This window comes from Nicotiana tabacum, chromosome 19 (assembly GCF_000715075.1).
Source record: "Nicotiana tabacum cultivar K326 chromosome 19, ASM71507v2, whole genome shotgun sequence".
NCBI lineage: Eukaryota > Viridiplantae > Streptophyta > Magnoliopsida > Solanales > Solanaceae > Nicotiana > Nicotiana tabacum.
The window spans coordinates 111,769,303-111,789,140 of NC_134098.1; the positions used below are offsets into that span (position 1 = coordinate 111,769,303).

General features: G+C 38.7%; 2 protein-coding genes across 3 annotated transcripts; one reads left to right on the forward strand and one right to left on the reverse strand.

Moving 5' to 3' along the window:
• Positions 1-3,060: 3,060 nt before the first annotated feature.
• Positions 3,061-4,212, reverse strand: LOC107803476 (NAD(P)H:quinone oxidoreductase-like). Its single transcript, XM_016627215.2, has 3 exons — positions 3,997-4,212; positions 3,706-3,900; positions 3,061-3,536 (listed from the first exon to the last, which is right to left on the reverse strand). Exons 1-3 carry the CDS (start codon positions 4,079-4,081, stop codon positions 3,226-3,228), a joined length of 591 nt encoding a protein of 196 aa, XP_016482701.1. The 5' UTR covers positions 4,082-4,212; the 3' UTR covers positions 3,061-3,225.
• Positions 4,146-18,850, forward strand: LOC107803475 (uncharacterized). 2 transcript variants are annotated; one of them, XM_016627213.2, is made up of 3 exons: positions 4,146-4,231; positions 17,775-18,584; positions 18,693-18,850. In XM_016627213.2, exons 2-3 carry the CDS (start codon positions 17,882-17,884, stop codon positions 18,812-18,814), a joined length of 825 nt encoding a protein of 274 aa, XP_016482699.1. In that variant the 5' UTR covers positions 4,146-4,231; positions 17,775-17,881; the 3' UTR covers positions 18,815-18,850. The 2 variants fall into 2 exon arrangements, with proteins under 2 accessions (XP_016482699.1, XP_016482698.1); XM_016627212.2 differs by having other exon boundaries at positions 17,775-18,850.
• Positions 18,851-19,838: the final 988 nt, after the last annotated feature.

Consider the following 19,838-nt stretch of genomic DNA (forward strand, 5'->3'; position numbering starts at 1 on the left):
AGAATTAGAAAAAGGGAAAATAAGGGCTAAAGTATCGGAAAGTACCTCTTCATCATATGATGTCTATGATTTGACAAAGAAAAATACTAAGGCACACCCATCTCAGAGCAAGAGCATTCCCAATCATTAGCATTAAAAATAAGGGGAAATTGGATTGAGTATCAAGGAGAACATATTTACCAACAAAGAAACTCAAAAATAGATGTTAGTTGTTAGCATTCTGATTCTTAGAATTACAGTGGAAAGAAAATATTTTAGGCACACCCATATCAAAGAAGCAGCATTATCGGCTAAAGTATCAAAAGTACATCTTTAGTAATAAAATTAACTCTAAAATAGACCTTAGCAACTATATTCCTAGAACTTCATACAAAAAAGAGATTGTTCTTTGGTTGTGGTTGGTGGCACTTTTATAAAGATGGAGATCTTCTGATATCCATAAATTTCACAGTGCACGCTCGCAAAAAGGGCCACAATAAAGAGAATAAGGAGCATACAGAGGGATTCCTTTAACTCTTCACTGTCTAGAATAATAAAATAAAAAGTAAATGGATGTTTTTACATACAATTTCATAGCACATAACAGTCAGACTCAGTATGTTACAATCGGATCAAGTAAAAATATAGTAATGTTAAGGCTGACTTACCAAAGAGCATTCAAGAGATTAACTCACAGTGCATAGAAGCTCTGTTTTCCATTTCAATTTCAATATTCTGATGCATATAAGTTTAGTATTGCTCAACAATATTCTGATACAAACGGAGAGAGTAACAAGAACAGGAAACTAGCAAGGTCATTATGTAATTTCAAAAATAAAATAAGATATATTTAGCACAAAATAATTGTTCTCTTCTTTTCCTTCTAATATTCAAAATATTAAAACTCATTTGGATTATGGGTCAAATAAAATTGTGGATGAAATGAGTCTAAATTGGGTATAGTCCATCTAAGCTTATGTGGCACTATAATTATATTTTTTAATTAAATTTAATGCCATGTCATATTTTTATAGGATATTTTATAGGTTTTGAACTAGAATAACTTTTAAGTTACAAAGGTAAAGTTGAGTGATTTTTAAGTGATTAAAAATAGATAAGTAACTTTTGTGAAATAAATGATAAGTTGGATGACCATCAGTGAAATTAACCCGTATTTTGGGTGAGCTTTGGAATACTTTTAGTGGGGTTTGATTGATTTTGCTTTATATCCCAAAAAAAAAGAAGGAATAGGTTAGTCGATTTGAATTCTTAAATTTTTTTGTAATTTTTTTTTTTTTTTTTGGATCCTCTTTGTGGGTTCTAGTTACGGTGACAATTCAAGAACTTACTTTTCTGGTGGGGTTTGATTAAAAAGTTTTATTTTATAAATTCAAATGAATGAGGGAAAGGGTGTCAATGGCCGCACAAAGAGTTTATAGGTGCAAAGAGAATAATAATGGAAGATACAAAATGGTGTGAAGAATTTGGAGAATTCTGGTGTTTTTGGTGATCTCCAATTGCAAGTTGTGCGTATATCTTTTTCTATCTCGAGTTTTGAGGACCAAAGAGAAGGATGGATTTTTTTTTTTCATTCTTTTTTTCTTTTTCTGTTTTTAAATTTTCAATCAAATTTATAATTGCTGAAAACGATTATGACGTGGCAACTAACATGTATCTGATGTGTCATTCACACATGAGAGAGTGAGATACACCCGGGGCGGAGGGGTTTAAAAGAGAGTATTTGAACAAGTACAAATGTCCGGAGATGAAACATTTTAAAGTACGAGGACAAACCGATGCAAGTAGAAGTGCCAACTAGACTATTCTGCCTATAAAAAACCCTAAGTATCAATAATCATTGACATAATTTGGCTTTTTTCAAGCTAAAACTCGTTGTGAGTTAATGATTTTTAAGATTTTGAATACTCTATAATTATCATTCAAATTGTAAAGTTTAATTCTTGCCGCCAATGCAGGAAGCCATCAAGTGAACAGAAACTTGATGAACGAACAGAAACTTGATGAACGAACAAAGTTTACGAACCAAAATTTGGACGACGGCAGAAGGAATACAAAAGTTCGGTAATTGGGTGGAGTAAAATATAAAATAGGGTAAAATAAAATTATAAAGTAATAACCAAGGTGGTAGTTAAAAAGAAAAATAAGAAACAATCCCACCACATCAAATTAGTTGTTTCATAAAATGAGATTTTTCATTGTTCCGGAACAATAGATTTAACAATACGGTACAATCAATTTTAAATAAATAACTAAAACAAATATTATTTTGGAATAACAATACAATACCTGGGTAACAACCATCCAAACAAGATGTAAGAAAATTCCACCTGATTTTAAGATTTTGAGATTAAAAATGATAAACAGAAAATTAAGCGTTAGATGTTTGATAACTACAATTAGTGTCGAAAAAAGATTTTCACGAGAGAAATTAGAAAACAAAAAGCTTTAGTTGTGTCAAAGGTATTCAATAATGTAAATGTATACAACAAAAAATATATCCGAATAATTTCTGATGGGGGATTCAATTCAACAAATTAAAAGTGGCTCCGCTATGGACTACAATACTACAACTTTATAGTTTCCCACAAAAAATAAAACAAAAATTAAAAGGTAAAATAAAGAAAGTACGGAGTTCTAAAAAATGATATTCAAATTTCAAATGAAAAAGACCATATTTAACTAATCTAAAGGTTAGCGTCCGCCAGTTTTTGTCCAAACATAAAAAGTCATGGCTGTTGTTTTCATTATTCTATCGTTGTTGTTATCTTCAAATTCTGATGTAGTGCTGGAAATCTTTTATTAAGATGCGAAGGCACGAAGAACGACGATTGCCTAAGCTTAGTGGGTGTTCACCATTTTTTACTGTTCAATTATAAGATAGAATTTGAAGTTATCGCAGAAAATTTGTCAAAATGTAAAAATTATCATGGCTATTCTATTGTTGTTTTTAATTATTCTATCACGATGATTATTGAATATAGTCGACCACAATTTATTTGATATTAAGGTATAGTTGTGATATTATTGTTTTTAAATAATTCTGATATAATCTTGGAGAGCTTTTCACTTAATATATCATATGCTTTCATATAATAATGAAACACTCTCATACAATTTCAACCCTGCTGACATAACTAAACAAGTGAACAGATGTTCCAAATCTACCAATACAAAAAGAAGAAGAAACTGAGAGCTGGAAACAATTTTCGTCATCCCATATTCACTCTATTCACTAAGCTTGCCTTTGAGTCTCAAAGAAAATGCTTGTAAAGCCAAAAGAACTTGTCTAAGTCTCTGCTTGGATTCTTCATCTGTCAGCACACCCTCATCGTCAAACTTTGGTGGTGACTCGAACGCGTTCAGGAAAAATTCAGGTTTGTTAATGAAATGAAGATCAATGTAGATTCCTATATGTCTAAGGTGATAGTGTGATCGTCCTCCACCGAAGTTACCTCCAGCACTCACGATTGCTGCTGCTTTATCACCCCAAACATTTGGAGGTCGAGATGCCCAATCAATTGCATTTTTCAAGGGTCCTAATTAAAGCAATTAATTTGCAATGTCAATCCATATCTATATATAGTTACCATCCCATACAGATTAAAAAATAATTATATATGTATATTTTTATTTTTATTATATATAAACGATCGAACTCATTGAGTTGGTGTAACTAAGTTTTCACGGTAAAAAAAAGTGGGATACCTGTGACGGAGTAATTGTACTCGGGAGAAGCAAAAAGGAAACAATCTGCTTCTTCAATTTTCTTACGAAAAGCCTCCACAGCGGCAGGATAAGTTCCGTTGACCTCAAGATCCTCGTTCACAAACGGCAGCGGCGAGATATCCACGTACTCAATCTCCATTATTCCCTTTATAGATTCCTTGCATATCTCCATCGCTACGCCCAATTGCAATCATCAATCACAATTAATAGCAGCAAGCGCCAAAACTATATGGTGAAACAAAATTAATTAAAGGGGAAAAATGAGTGTACCAGCACTGAGGAGACCATAATTCCAGGAGCCTTTACGGAGGGAACCGCAGAGCGCAACGACCTTGATTACTGGTTGAGCTGCCATTGCCACTGCTGCTAATTGCTTTTCTACTCTAGATATTCTTATTCTTTTTCTGAATTTTCAGATAATATTTTGATGGCTTTTCATCACATACTCATATAGGGGAACTCAGAAGGCCTGACGGATGCGATGACGAACATTTAAAACTGAAAGGTACTCGTCATAATCGTCGTATGTATTTTCCCGTCTTTTTTCGTCCGTCTTTCTCATGAATCATTATATCTTTTTGGTTAGATGTCAATTTGAGAAGAAAAAGTAAGTGTTAGTAATAGATTAATCCTTAATTTCCAATAATTTCCACCTGATCTGAAGGGTATCAATTATCATCCACCACTTCTTTAATTTGTCCAAACAAAAAATGAGTCATGGCTGCTGGCTGCGATCATTACTCTATTGTTGTTGTTGCTTTCAAAATCTCATAGTGTTGGAGATCTTTCCATAAGATAAGAAGGACGAAGAACGCTAGCTGACGCTTAGTGGGTAATGACCTTTTTTCACTGTTCTATTATACAATAATTTCCCTTTTCCGTTTGTTTTAGGGTTTATATTTAGCTTAGGACTAAATAGGTCCAGCTTTTGCAACATGAAAGCTTTTATGCTTACTACTTTGTAGTATAAACTATTGGTGTAACTTAAGATTTATTGGAAGCATGATCTCTGAGCCAGCCAATAGGAGCTACAGAGTAACTTAAGATTTATTAGAATGAGTTGGAGAAGAAAGGATGTGTAGAGATTAAAACATCACACAAAGATGTATAAAGGTTTACCAAATGGATTGATTATAGTCACGGCCTACTCCACCCATAGGCTATAGCCTTAAATTTTGGTGTGCATACTCAAATATTTCCACATTCCAGAGCTAAACTTTTCTTAGCTCTCGTTCCTTCTCCCTTAAGTCCGTTTTCGCTGTTGTTTCCTCTCCACATCTAGCCAATTGTGCATTGTCTCTGCCTACTCCATTGCTCTAGACTTCTCTCTTTCAATTATGCACATTGAGCCACTTGCTCTACTCCAAGCCCATTTTTACTCATTAAGCTAACTCTCTCGCCTCCAAAAGTGATCTGCTAAGGTTTAAACTTAAATGGTTTTGATACCCGGATACAATTTCTAATTTAATGATGAGCTAAATTAGAATTACGTAAACTGTGTGCATCTATAAATAGGTTTTTTTTTTCGATCATCCCATCGTTGGAAAAAGTAGAACGACTTACATCTTGGTTTGGAAGACCGTAGACCGTAGACCGAAAGATCCAGTGACTTCTGTGGCACTCATAAATTCAAATACATTTCTGCATCTAGTTTTTATTCTCAATAATTTGACACGATAGTTCTTCTGTAAGAGATGATAGTTTTTATTTTTAAAGTAATTTGATTCCAACAATTAATATTAGGAGCCTATATGATGCTGGATCATTAAGAACTAAGTTTTCGTAAAGTGGACAGAACATGGACTCGGTCAAAATTGTTTTACGTTTTCGAAAGCAGAGCAAATATAGATTTGTAACTTATGTAAAAGTATGTTTCGGATATTTGGTACCGAAAACGGCAATTTGCATCGTGCATATTTCTGTTGTTTGAATTCTCAAGCTTTCGTTTGACTTTAAAGTTGTTTACCCCAAAAATCGGATAACAATTGAATTTACACGTGATTTTAAGGATATATGATCTAATTTGATATAAAATGAGAAATTAGTTTTAATATGGAAAAATAAATAGAAAAATAAATACAAACGCAGATTGAACAACTTAAGCCTCGCAAGGTTAAGTTCCTTTGAATTTAGATGGATATTATTGAAGACAAAATAGTATGAACAACGCTTAAAAAAAATGGTATCTTGTTCTCTTAAGTATGTTACAATGTCCTCCTTGAATTACTTCATTCCTTCTATATATACGGGGAGATAAACCTTTAAGACATTATTTTATAAAAAATTATGTAGACCGTTGGCTCCCCTTTTGACTAAATTCCGTAATTTCCGTTATAATAATTGGTCAATGGCGAGAATCACAGATACTTGTCATGTGAGTGGGTGAAGCTTTTCCCCGAGGCCGTTAGAAGCAGGATCGGTGGTGCCTTCGGTAAACTCGAGGGCGAGTATGATAGTTTTGTTGAACTTCTACTCTCAATGTCGAGCTTAGTTATATCGGTAACTTCGATCTCTTACGTAGGTACCGAGCCTTGAACCATTGTTCCAGATGCCTCGATCGAGCATTGAATTCGATTCTACCCGTATACAGATAGTCCCCTCATTTTTGGAGAGTAAGCGACTAAAACCGATATGAACCCTCGGTCCTTACTTCGATAAATCGTGACGACGGGTACATGATGTAGGTGATAAGAATAGTGAAAACGTCTTGTCAGTCCGGTCTTCGAGGCATTAAATGTATGTCAGTTGACAGTCGGCTACCTCGGGAGATGAACCACCGCTTGAGTAACCTATAAATACCCTCAAATCTGTTTGTTATAACTTTTACGCTCAAATCCTTCTTGCGTTCTAAGAACTCCATCTTCTTCATCTTCTGGTTTTGCCATTGCTAACTTCAAAGCTTCCCCTTATTAACAATCTCTTTCTGTTTTTTTTTTTTATAAAAATGGCAAAAACTTCAAAGTCTGTTCCTCAAAAAGAAACACCATCTTCTTCAAAACCTTCTGAAAACACTGCTACTGAGGAACCTCCTCTGAGATCATACATCCCTACTGGGTGCCCTACTGTGGCTGATTTCAAAGTTGAAAACACGCCCATGGTACCTGATCGATGCGAACCGGTCTCGAGGTACAGATGTACGATCACGGATAACATCCTCGATAACGTTAAAGAGGATTGCAACTGGGCAGGAAAACACGTAGTGGTCCCTACCCCTGAATAATCATTTACCACCTACGTGGAGGGTTTCTTACGTGTTTATACTTACCCTTTCACGTTAGGTTCTCTAGACCCGGTTATCATAGCCTTTTGCAAAAGGTATGATGTGACGCTCGGGAAGATACATCCTTCATTTTGGAGGATCGTTATTCTGCTTCGATTCTTCGTGAGAAGGGTCGAGGGATGTCCATTCACCATCGACTATCTCACGCGTATGTACAACCCTCGACTTTTTCGAGGAGGGTTAATTAAGCTTGCACGCCGAGCCACCAAGACCTTGTTCTCGAGTATCGACGAGGATCGAGACCAGGGTTGGTTAGGAGGATTTGTTCGAGTGAGAACCTCAGACTTAATCCCGGCTGCGTACATTCCGTTCCCTGAGAAATGGAACATGAAACGTAAGTTTAGCTTTGCCTTCGGTATTTCTTTTATTGCTTTTCATTCCGTTTGGTTTCTCATCGATGTAATGTGATGCAGCTGTTGTCCAAATGCCGAACCTCATTCCTGAACTTAAAGAGTGGGTCGAGGGCGTTGTGACACAGAGACCTTACTCCGAGCGTTTATGGCGTGAGCTATCGAAGGGCCGATGGGAGGCCTGTAATCATGGTAAGGGTTTTTCCCTAATAATACATATGATCTCATTTTTTTTATCATCGGTATATGATCCGTTATATTCTCATTTTATAGGTTTAGGAAAGGACGTCGAGATGAGGCCTCCCTCAGCTGACGATGATATACATGCTGACCCCCTACTCCGAAACAGGGTAAAGAGAAAAAGAAAAGAAAAGTTCTGAGTCCCTCTACCCCTGAAAGGAAAAGACCGAGGAAACGGCTTGCGCAGAAACCTAAGAAAACTAGCGCTCGAGAACTTTCATCGGACTCACTCAATCGTTTGAGGGATGAGTCCGAGGAAGAGGAGGATTCTGAGTTAGTAGCCCGCGTGAGAAGCGGCTCCGAAATGCCTCGAGCCGTGGAGGCCGTAGAAGAAACAGTGGCTGAAGTCTCCGAGAGGGCCGAGATCGATTTGGCCAGAGCCAGTGAGGTTGAGAAAGAAAATGTGACTAGCATATCCCGGTCAGAGGATAACGTACCCAAAGAGGCGCTTGGGGTGATTGACCTTTCCGGGTCACCTTCATTTACAACTTCTATGATAAACGAGGCCCAGGCTTTGAAAGGTAACCTTGGTGAAGGGGCCCAAGGAGTAGTCTATTCTTTCCATAATTTCTTCGATGACCTAGAATCCATTTCTTCAGAGGATGTTACCGGTTTGGGCGACTTACCGGTACCAAAAGTGACAATGTCCCCGGAAACCGGCGGGCCTTCTTCAAGCCCTCGATTAGTGAACTAGTTCCCAGCTCCGAGTGTTGATCCTACTCGGAGGCGGGCAATTTACATGTCCATCCCGGAGGATGCTCGGGTTCTTTCTACCCCGGTGGGAATTGCCAGTTATGTTCGGTGCTTGGTGACCGAAGAGGATCAAACAAAAATGAATGAGGTAGAGGCGCCCTGCCTATTCAACGAAGCTCAACAGGCGCTAAATCGGGTAATTTCGAATGCCCCTTGATTATGTACTTAGCTTTAATCATGAATAATCATAACATTTTTCCTTTGTGTTTGTAGGCCTCGGTGCTTCATCACGAGGCTTTTCTTCGATACCGGGTGGAGTCAAAACATTTCGAAGCTAAGGCTCGGGAGCTTGCCGAAAAGAGGGATGCTTACAAGCTCCTTAATGAAAAATCTTAAGCTGAGCTGGAAGCGGCTCGTAGGAAACATACCGAACTGGTTGAGCAGGTAAGGAGAGTTTTTGGAGTTAGTAATGATGAGTCAGACTTAGTAGCTAACAATCCAAACTCGCAGGTTCAGAATAAACTTGACGTGATCGAGCAACTCCGAGGTGATGTGGATGCGGTCAAAGCCGAGACCGAGGAATGGAAGAAAAATATGGATTGCTTAGCCTCGGAAAAAGAGACTGCCCGGATACAGTTTGCTTTTGCTGAGATTCAGCTTCGGGCTGCATAGGAGAAGAACTTGGCGCATGCCAAAATGATCGAGGGACTCCAATATCAGCTGAGTTCGGTTGTTTCTGATTAAGAGAATCTGGCCAAGGAGCTCGAGGCTGCCAAGTCAGAAATTATTATGGTCCAGAACAAACCTGAAAAAAAGTGGCCCAGATCAAAGTTAATGTCGAGGCTATCCAGGAGCAGGCAAAAAACATGGTTAAGCATACAAGATGGGAATCCTGAAAGGAGACCCTCGAGGGAGTCCATGCTCAGAATTTCGACATATTGACCGAGATCGAAAACGCCAATACATGCGAAACCAATGCTCGGAGGCTAGCTTTTCCCGAGGAGGATTCCGAGGCATTTGAAGAGTCGGGCGAGTCCGGTGGTGAAGAAGAGCCCGTAGGCGACGACGTAGCCCTCGATGAGGATTAGGCCATTTTTTGTCTTTTGTACTCATTTGTTTGTTGAGGCCATTCGGCCTTTGTAAAAACATGCGTAGGGGCTATCCAACCTTTGTAAATAAATTTTGATATATATGTGTAAGGCCTTTTGCTTTAATTGTTTCTCAAATTTTTCCCTTGTTTTTTTATTTATCTTAACGACGGTCGAAATACCTTAGCATGAAATAATTATCTCGAAATGGCCTTAGCCTTTTAACTCGGGCGATGCCAAATAAGCTTCAGGCCCTCGAGTTTATTAACTCGGAACAACCTTGGTCTTTTAATTCGGGCAATGCCAAATAATTTTTATGCCCTTGAGTTTATTAACTCGTAATGGCATTAGCCGTTAAGTTCGGGCATGCCAAATAAGTTTTATGCCCTCGAGTTTTATTAACTCGAAATGGCCTTAGACATTAAGTTCAGGCATGCCAAATAAGCTTTATGCCCTCGAGTTTTATTAACTCAGAATGGCCTTAGCCGTTAAGTTCGGGCATGCCAAATAAGCTTTATGCCCTCGAGTTTTATTAACTCGGAATAGCCTTAGCCGTTAAGTTCGGGCATGCCAAATAAGCTTTATGCCCTCGAGTTTTATTAACTCGGAATGGCCTTAGCCGTTAAGTTTGGGCATGCCAAATAAGCTTTATGCCCTCGAGTTTTATTTACTCGGAACGGCCTTAGCCTTTTAAGTTAGGCAATGCCCACAGTCCCCGAGTGCAGTGAATGTTCGAGCTCGAATTAAAGTGGACCTTGGGCTCGATATCTTTAGGGGACCAGGTGTAGGAAATTCCTTGAAAAATGCAAGTGACGTTTTTTAAGACGAGATGTTTATATGCAAAGAAGAGTCTCCTTTTTATTCCTATGAATAATAGTTGTACATGTATACACGTTTTATTCCAGGGCCCGAGTGATTTGAGCGGGCACGGTTCATTTGACCATTTGGCCCTTACAATAAATCCCGTTGATTGAGGCCCTTTAATCACGAAGTTGAAACGCCTTGTAAAATCTGATACCCGAGGATATTGATCCGATACCCGAGGATATTGCCCCCAGTGTTCGAGGTTGACTGATGAGAGGCCTCGAATGCTGTCGTGATCATTCTAAGTTAGCATGATTACTTGTTGCCTCGTTAAAAACCTTGTCAGAAAACCCATTTGGGACAAAACTGGTCCAAGGGAAAAATAGTGCAATGCGTGCTTTCAGATCTAGGATCTCATATCATCCTTTGTAAGTTGCCTGCAAATGTCAATTTGAAATGTAAAAAAGAAAAATAGAAGAAAGAATTGGGGTCGTACCTTAGCAATAATATCGTTTTAAGTGAGATATATTTCAGTTGCATGGTAATTGCTCGCCGTTCAACTATATCTTTCTTTATTCGCCTCCATCAATAGTGCTATCTCAAATCCTGATACATCTTCGCGGCACCTGGATGAATGGAGTACTGCGAACTGTGAGCCTCCCGAAGAATCAACTCATGCAACCCATCTATGTTAGGCACACATAGCCTACCCTGCATCCGTAATACACCGTCATCCCTAATAGTGACTTCCTTGGTATCACCGTGCTGAATCGTGTCCTTAAGGACAAGTAGACGGGGATCATCATATTGGTGCTCTCTGATGCGATCATATAAAGAAGACCGAGAAACCACACAAACCAAAACTCGACTCGGCTCGGAAATATCCAATCTAAAAAACTGGTTGGCCAAGGCTTGAACATCCAAGGCTAAAGGCCTCTCTGCTACCGGTAAGTATGCTAAGCTGCCCAAACTCTCCACCTTACAACTCAAGGCATCGGCCACCACATTGGCCTTTCCGGGATGATAGAGAATGGTGATATCATAATTCTTAAGCAACTCTAACCACCTTCGCTGCCGTAAATTAAGATTCTTCTATTTAAACAGATGTTGTAGACTCCGATGATTGGTATAAACCTCACAATGGACACCGTACAAATAATGCCGCCAAATTTTCAAGGCATGAACAATAGCTGCTAACTCAAGATCGTGGACCGGATAATTCTTCTCATGTACCTTTAACTGTCTGGATGCATAGGCAATCACCCTACCGTCTTGCATAAGCACTGCACCGAGACCAATACGCGATGCATCATAATACATAATATAAGACCCTGAACCTGTAGGCAACACCAATACTAGAGCTGTAGTCAAAGCTGTCTTGAGCTTCTGAAAGCTCTCTTCACATTCACACGACTAACTGAATGGAGCACCTTTCTGGATCAATTTGGTCATAAGCGATGCAATAGACGAGAAACTCTCTACGAAGCGACGATAATAAACGGCCAAGCCGAGAAAACTCCGAATCTCAGTAGCTAAAGATGTCCTGGGCCAACTCTGAACTGCCTCTATCTTCTTTGGATCCACCTTAATCCCTTCACTGGACACTATGTGTCCCAAAAATGCCACCGAACTAAGCCAGAATTCACACTTAGAGAATTTGGCATAAAGCCTCTCCTCTCTCAGCCTTTGTAATACAATACCCAAATATTGTGAATGCTCTTCCTGGCTACGCGAGTACACCAGGATATCATCAATAAATACCACGACAAATAAGTCAAGATACGGATGGAATATGCTATTCATCAGGTGCATAAATGTTGCTGGGGTATTGGTTAGCCTAAATGACATCACAAGAAATTCATAGTGACCATAACGAGTTCTAAATGCTGTTTATAGAATATCCGAATCCCGAATTTTTGACTCGTGATATCCCGATTTCAAATCAATTTTGGATAATACCCTCGCTCCCTGAAGTTGTTCAAATAAATCATCAATATGCGACAAAGGATACTTATTCTTGATTGTAACTTTGTTCAACTGCCTGTAATCGATACACATTCGCATAGTACCATCTTTCTTTTTCACAAACAGAACCGGTGCACCCCAAGGAGACACACTAGGCCTAATAAACCCCTTATCAAGAAGCTCCTGAAGTTGCTCTTTCAATTCTTTTAACTCGGCTGGTGCCATACGATACAGAGGAATAGAAATGGGCTTAATGCCCTGCACCAAGTCAATACTGAAATCAATATCCCTGTCGGGCAGCATACTCGGCAGGTCTGCAGGAAATATTTCCGGAAAGTCTCTCACTACCGGTACTGAATCAATAGTAGGAGTATCTGCATCAACATCTCTCAGAAAAGCCAAATATGACAAACACCCTACCTCGTCAACCCCGACATTGCCAATGTCGCAATTTTTGCGTGATAGTCCAGAATAGCATGACATGGAGACAACTAATCCATACCCAGAATTATATTGAAATCAACCATACTAAGCAATAAAAGATCAACTTTAGTCTCCGGTCCCTTAATAGTTACCACACATGGCCGATGTACACGGTCCACAATAATAGTATCGCCCACCGGCGTAGATACACGAACAAATGAAACTAAGGATTCACGGGGCATATCCAGATAATGAGTAAAGTTCGATGATATATACGAATAAGTAGAACCAGGGTAAACTAATATAGAAGCTTTCCTGTGGCACACTGAGACAATACCTGTGATCATTGCATCTGAGGCAACGACATCTGGCCTAGTAGGAAAAACATAGAATCGGGCATGACTGCCACCTGATCGGCCTCCCCCTCTTGGGTGACCCCTAGCTGACTGACCCCCACCCCGAGCTGGTTGGGCGGGTGGTGAAGTAACTGGTGTTGAAGTTGTAGTCTAACTTCTCTGTTGCACTGGACCTCCTAAGCAACGAGGACATTGTCTCCACATATGCCCAAATTCCCGCAGTCAAAGTAGCTCCCTGGTACTGGTGGTGGTGCTGACTGAATTGGGCCCCGAGAACCAGAATAACTACTAAAGCACCTGGTGAAAATGAACCTAAACTGAAGGAGCACAGGACGAACTCTGGGCTGGCAGGGCACTGAGAGATGAGTGACCTTGATGAGAACTATATGAACCCTGGCTAGATGATTCACCACGGTGAACTGGACGACCCGTCCGAGCGTGTTTGTAAGGATGACCCCTACTGTGGTAAAACTGACCCCCGGAAGGAACACCGCTGAAATCACCTGGACCACGAGGCCTCTTAGCCTCCCTATCTCTACGCTCTTGGCTACGGACCATCTCTATCTGCCGAGCAATGTCAACTACCTCATCAAACGTAGCACCAGATACTCTCCCGAGTCATAAGTAACCGTAGCTGATATGTAAGGCCATCAATGAACCTCCTAATCCTCTCCCTATCAGTGGGAACCAACCAAATTGCATGACGAGCCAACTCAAAAAATCTCATCTTGTACTAAATCACAGACATACCATCCTGACGTAACTGCTCAAACTATCTGCGCAACACCTCTATGCAAGTCTACGGTACAAACTTCTCCAAAAAGAGAATAGATAATTCCTGCCATGTAAGTGGTACAACACCAACCGGCCTGCGCCTCTCATAAGTCTCCCATCATCTGAAGGCAGCTCCAGAAAACTGAAAAGTAGTGAACGAGACCCCACTGGTCTCCAAAGTACCCGCTATCTGAAGCATCCGCTGGCACTTATCCAGAAACCCTGAGCATCATCTGACTCAGCACCGCTAAATGATGGAGGTCGAATCCTCCCAAATCTCTCAAGTCTTCTCTGTTCATCATCTGCCATAACGTGGACTACTGGGGCCTGAACAGCTGTTACCGGCTGGGCTGGTAGTGCCCTCGGTATCTGAAGTCCCTGTACCACCTGATTTGGAGTACGACTAACCGGGGTATGAGTACCTCCCCCAACCTAAGAAGTGATAGGTGCGTCCTGAGCCGAAACCACCTGAGCAAGGCCAGTGTAAATTGTCAATATCTGGGCCAAAGTCTCCTGAAGGCCTGGAATCTCAATAGGCACAGCTGGTGCCTGAGCTGGTCCTATCGGCTCAGCTATATCTGGAATCTGTTCCTGAGCTGGAGCAACTGGTGGTGCTACAGGTGTTGCTCCAACTGCTGTTCGAGCTACACCTCGACCTCTACCTCGGCCCCGGCCTCTACCACGGCCCGGCCTCTCGCGGCCCTAGCTGGTGGCACTAGTGGCTGACCGTCCGATCCGGTAGTACGTATTCTCACCATCTGTGAGAGAATAGAATAACAAAAATTTAGTTTCCGGAATCAACAAATTCGCACAACAGAGTACAAGAGATTGAAATTTTTCCTAAGGGTTCAGCAACCTTTCGAAGATAAGTACAGACGTCTCCGTACCGATCCGCAAGACTCTACTAAACCTGCTCATGACTCATGAGACCTATGTAACCTAGGCTATGATACTAACTTGTCACGACCCAAAATCCTAACCTGTCGTGATGGAACCTATCTCGATACTAGGCAAGCCGACAAACTCAATAAACCACAATTTCTTTTAAATACAAAAAACATCATAATTAAGTTTAAGAGAAAATCTCATAAATACCGACACACACACTCCCAAAACCTGGTGTCATTGAGTACATGAGCATATATACATTTCAAGTCTAGAAAACAAGGTCTATAATAATCTGAGACCAAGTACAATAAACAAAAGGATAGGGAAGGAGAGACAAGGTCTGCGAAACATGGCAGCTATCTCTGAATCTCCAAAAAATTGACTGTGTGAAAAAAATCAACACCCACTGTATCCGGGATCACCTGGATCTGCACACGAGTGTAGGGTATAGTATGAGTACAACCAACTCAGTAAGTAATAATAATAAATAAAAAACTGAAAGTAGTGACGAGCTTCTCAGCTAAGTTCAAATACAGTACTTTTCAATATAAAAGAGTAGGCATGCTTTCAAGTTCAACATTTAAGATTTCACTGAAATTTCATATCATATTTGACCGAAATAGAAAATAATATTTTTCCGAAATTTCCAAAAATAGTGATATATGACAGCTGAAATGCAGCAAATAATGAAATCAATGCATCCTCTCATAGTAACAGTCACTCAGTCCTCCCATTCACTCCAACCTCACAGTCACTCTTTCCTCACAATCACTCTTTCCTCACAATCACTCTTTCCTCATAGTCGCTCATTCCTCACAGTCACTCATCAATCGACACTCGGCACTCGCATTCAGTAGGTACCTGCACTCACTGGGGTGTGTACAGACTCCGGAGGGGCTCCTTCAGCCCAAGTGCTATATCAAGCCAATCATGGCATAAATCAATGAACATGCTGCAACGTAAAACCCGATCCATAAATATTCTCACAATTAGGCCCTCAGCCTCACTCAATCATCAACCTCTCCAGTCTCCCAAGCTCTCAGAAATCATGATAAGCAGCCCCACAATAATGATATGATGCATCAATAATGAATAAGAGAGACTCAGGTAAAAATGTGCAAATAGAACTGTAACTGTGTGCAAAACAATACTTTAGCCAATAATTTCACAAGTACACGACCTCTGTGGGTCCCAACAGTGTAAACATATGATTTAAACATGATTCATAGATCAATTTTTCTAATACGAGGAAAAAAGTACAGATATCAATAAATTTTTCAACTACACAGTTCCATGGAATTGACCAAGTCATAATTCCTACGGTGCACGCCTACACGCCCGTCACCTAGCATGTGCATTACCTCAAAACCAATCACATAAAACATCTTCCGGGGTTTCATACAATCAAGACCAAATTTAGATCTGTTACTTACCTCAAACCGTGTAATTCTTTATTCTGCAATGTCTTTGCCTCGTGAATTGGCCTCCAAACGCCTCGAATCTAGCCACAAATAATTCGATTCAGTCAATAAAATTTATTGGAATTAATTTCATAAGAAAATATTAATGTTTCATCAAAATCCAAAATTTAGCTCAAAACTCTCCCGTGGGGCCCATGTCTCGGAACCCGATAAAAGTTACAAAATCCAGAAGCCCATTCAATCATGAGTCTAACCATACCAATTTTAATAAAATCCGACCTCAACTCGACCTCCAAATCTTCAAATCTTATTGTCAAATCCATAAGTTCAAATCCCCGATTTACACTTAAAAAACATGTAATCTAGTCAGATTATTCGATGATAATTCAATATTATGAAGTAGAAATGATCACAAGTGACTTATCTCAAGATTTTCAGTGAAAACCTCGCTCAAAATCGCCCAGCCTGAGCTTGAAATGCCCAAAAATGGCAAAAGCTCGGAACTCCTCTGTTTTTGTACTGCCCAGGGGTTTTCGCTTCTGCGGGATTTTGTGCGCATCAGCGGACACACTTCTGCGAGGAGCTGTCCGCTTTGCAGATTATGTTTTCTTTCTCCATAACTGGTTGTGTTACTGCTAATGGTCGAGTATGTACTGATATTTATAGAGAAGGAGATCAAGGTTTGCATGGCAATCACGTGTTGATTCTTAGAATCTGATTATATAATTTATGGTGCTCAGCAACAGTCAATGTGATATTCAGTGAATTAGATCAAGGGACAACTGATATTATTTCAGTTTAATAATTGAATTTAAAAAATGAGAAAAAAGACAAAAGGTATATTATACTAGTTATATTAAAAAAAAGGTGAACAAATATTTACTATATCAGTTATTTTTTCTTATTGTATAAAAAAAGAATAATAAAAAATAGTGAAAACAGTAAATGAAATTAGATTATGAAGAGAAAAAGAATATAAAAAATAACTTAAAATGAAATTAGAAAAGAAACAAAGAAAAAAATAAGAAGAAAACGTGAAAAGAGAAAAGGAGAAAAGAAAGAAAAAAAGGAAAAAAGAAAAGAAAAGAAGCATTGAAATAAAAAAGTATTGGAGAAAAAAGAGAAAATTCCCCACAAAAACTACTATGGGTAGGAAATGTAATTAGTTTGATGGGTAAAAAAATAAATGGGTAGGCAAGGGTAAATAGTTTTATTTTTGTGGGTAACTGTGTCATTCTCCCTAGTTAAAATTTCAGGCCCACTATAATTTATTTGACTTGAAAATTTATATGTTTCGGTTTGGAGAATTTAAAGTTTACTATTGGCATAGTTGTATATATTTTGAGATAAATAAAGTCGAAACTTGATGTTGCCAAAGTGACTTCTCTTCTGAAGATTTATTTATTTTGGAATATAAAAGGTTGTGTATGTGTAACCTATGTGAATATTGATCGGCCCAAAGGAAGTTCAATATTTAACAGAATTGTATGTGCATTCTTGTGGTAATAAACACATGATTATTATTTGGTTTTACGTGTAAATAATAATTCGGTCCAAAGGAAGATTTACTATTCGACATGTTCTTTATTGTCAGTGTTTGATTACTACACCAAGATACCACTCACAAGTTCATATTTTTTCCAAAGATGAAAAATTAATGGAGTGACCGGTACCTTGAGATGGGGTTTACCTTTATTCAAATTTATTTTCATTTTGATTTTAAGTATATGTAAGCTTATTTTGTTATTTATTGTTCTCTGATTTAGCTGAAATTACTCCTGCAAATATTACTGCCAACAACAATTCAATTCCTTTGTTGAATGTCACTAACTTCAAGTCATGGTAAGAGTATCTCAACATAGTTCTCGGAGTTATGGATCTCGATCTCGCGTTAAGGATTGGTTCTCCACCACCTCTTAGAGATAAGAGTACCTCTAATGAAAAGAGAGATATGGAAAAGTGGGAGATATCAAATCGCATGTGTATGATGATCATGAAGAAAGCCATTCCAGAAACATTCAGGGGCACTATGTCCGACAAGGTTAAGACGGCTAAAGAGTTTATGGCTAATATTGAAAAAGTATTTGTCAAGAGTGAAAAGGCTGAAATTGGTACACTCTTGACAAGTCTGATTTCAATGAGGTATCAAGAAAAAAGTAACATCAGGGAGTACATCATGCGAATATCTCATCTTTTTTCTAAGTTGAAAGCACTTAAGTTGGACTTCTCTGAGGACTTGCTAGTGCATTTGGTTTTGATATCCCTTCCACTACAATTTAGTCAGTTTAAGGTGAGCTATAATAGTAAGAAAGAGACTTGGTCTCTAAATGAGCTCATCTCACACTGTGTCCAGGAAGAGGATAGACTGAAGCAGGAAAAGATAGAAAGTGCTCACTTAGCCGCTGTACCTAAGGACAAAAGGAAATACATGAAGAGAAATAATAAGGAAGCCGTGGATACAACAACACAAGAGAAACAACATTATGAACCAATTACATATGGTTGTTTCTTTTGTCAAGCTGCAGGTCATAAAAAGAAGGATTGTACCAACCATCATGCATGGCGTGCAAAGAAAGGTACACCTCTTAATTTTGTTTGTTCTAAGGTTAATTTGATTTCGGTACCAAGACATAGATGGTGGACAGATTCTGGTATAATAACTCACATCACTATGTCTATTCAAGGTTGCCTGAACTATCGAAAGCCTAATGATGGTGAAAGATACATCTACAATAGTGACAGCAAGTCGGTGAAAGTCGAAGCAATTGGAACTTTTAGATTATTGTTAAGAACGGATTTTATTTGAATTTGAACGACACTTATGTTGCACTATTTTTCTTGGATGGAATTTGATTTCTGTTATTATATTAGATAAGTTTGGTTATTTTTATGAAGAAAACAATTAGTCTCTTTCATAATTCAAAATTGGTTGGTCCCGGTTCTTTATTCGGTTATAATAATCTATGCTTACTTGATATGATTGTTTCGTTCAATGAACATTGCATGTTAACATAACTGGTAATAATGGTAAATTAACCATCCAGTAGTCAGTTTCTTTATGGCACGAGAGAATAGGTCATATCTCTAATGGAGAATTAAAAGACTTCTGTCCAATAATAGTTTCTAGGCAGAATACATTGATTGCCCCTTAAAGTTATCATCTCTTTTCACTTAGACACTCTATCTTAAGTTTGATCCATTTGAATCCAAGGCTTTATTGTGTCATTTAGACACAAAATTCGTAGGCAGCCAAACACAAAAGTTGCGTGTAATTCACACGCCATAGTGACGAATAAAATGAGGACATGTAGATTTAACTTTTAAAAATTAAAAACAGTTTGAAAATAAAATAAAATATAAAAACAAGGACCCACCCCACCCATCGTCATCTTCTCCAATGGACTAGTCATCAACCATGTTTGCTCGATCTCTGAAATTTTCACCAGCTTCCACCTTGAGCAAATTCTGTTCCATCAAGATTCTTTCCCATGTCATTCCAAAAAGCTTGCAAAAGCTCAGATTATTTAATCGTCTCAAATGCCATGAATTTCCAAAAAACAAAAAACGGCGAACTTGACATACGACCATGGAGGCTCCGCCCATTATGAGCCAAATTTTGCCATATGTGAATCAATTAGTGATCTATTTTTGCTTAGTTCTTTTTTTATTAAGGCTATACTGTTCCGAGGCAAATCTATATTCGATAGTGGTAGAAGTGGATCATGGTAAATCGAGATCTGGTTGTAATTTTTTTTCTTCAAAATTTAAGAATAAATATAGATAGCATTTAGATTTGAGAAGAATCTTACATTTTGTTTGATTTAGTAGAA

Excerpts from the sequence above, each read along its gene's own strand:
- LOC107803476 (XM_016627215.2), bottom strand. The coding sequence starts at position 4,081 with ATGGCAGCTCAACCAGTAATCAAGGTCGTTGCGCTCTGCGGTTCCCTC. Across the intron at positions 3,901-3,996 it reads TTATGGTCTCCTCAGTGCTG|CGATGGAGATATGCAAGGAA; the intron begins GTACACTCATTT and ends AATTGGGCGTAG. Across the intron at positions 3,537-3,705 it reads GTACAATTACTCCGTCACAG|GACCCTTGAAAAATGCAATT; the intron begins GTATCCCACTTT and ends TGCTTTAATTAG.
- LOC107803475 (XM_016627212.2), top strand. The coding sequence starts at position 17,882 with ATGGATCTCGATCTCGCGTTAAGGATTGGTTCTCCACCACCTCTTAGA.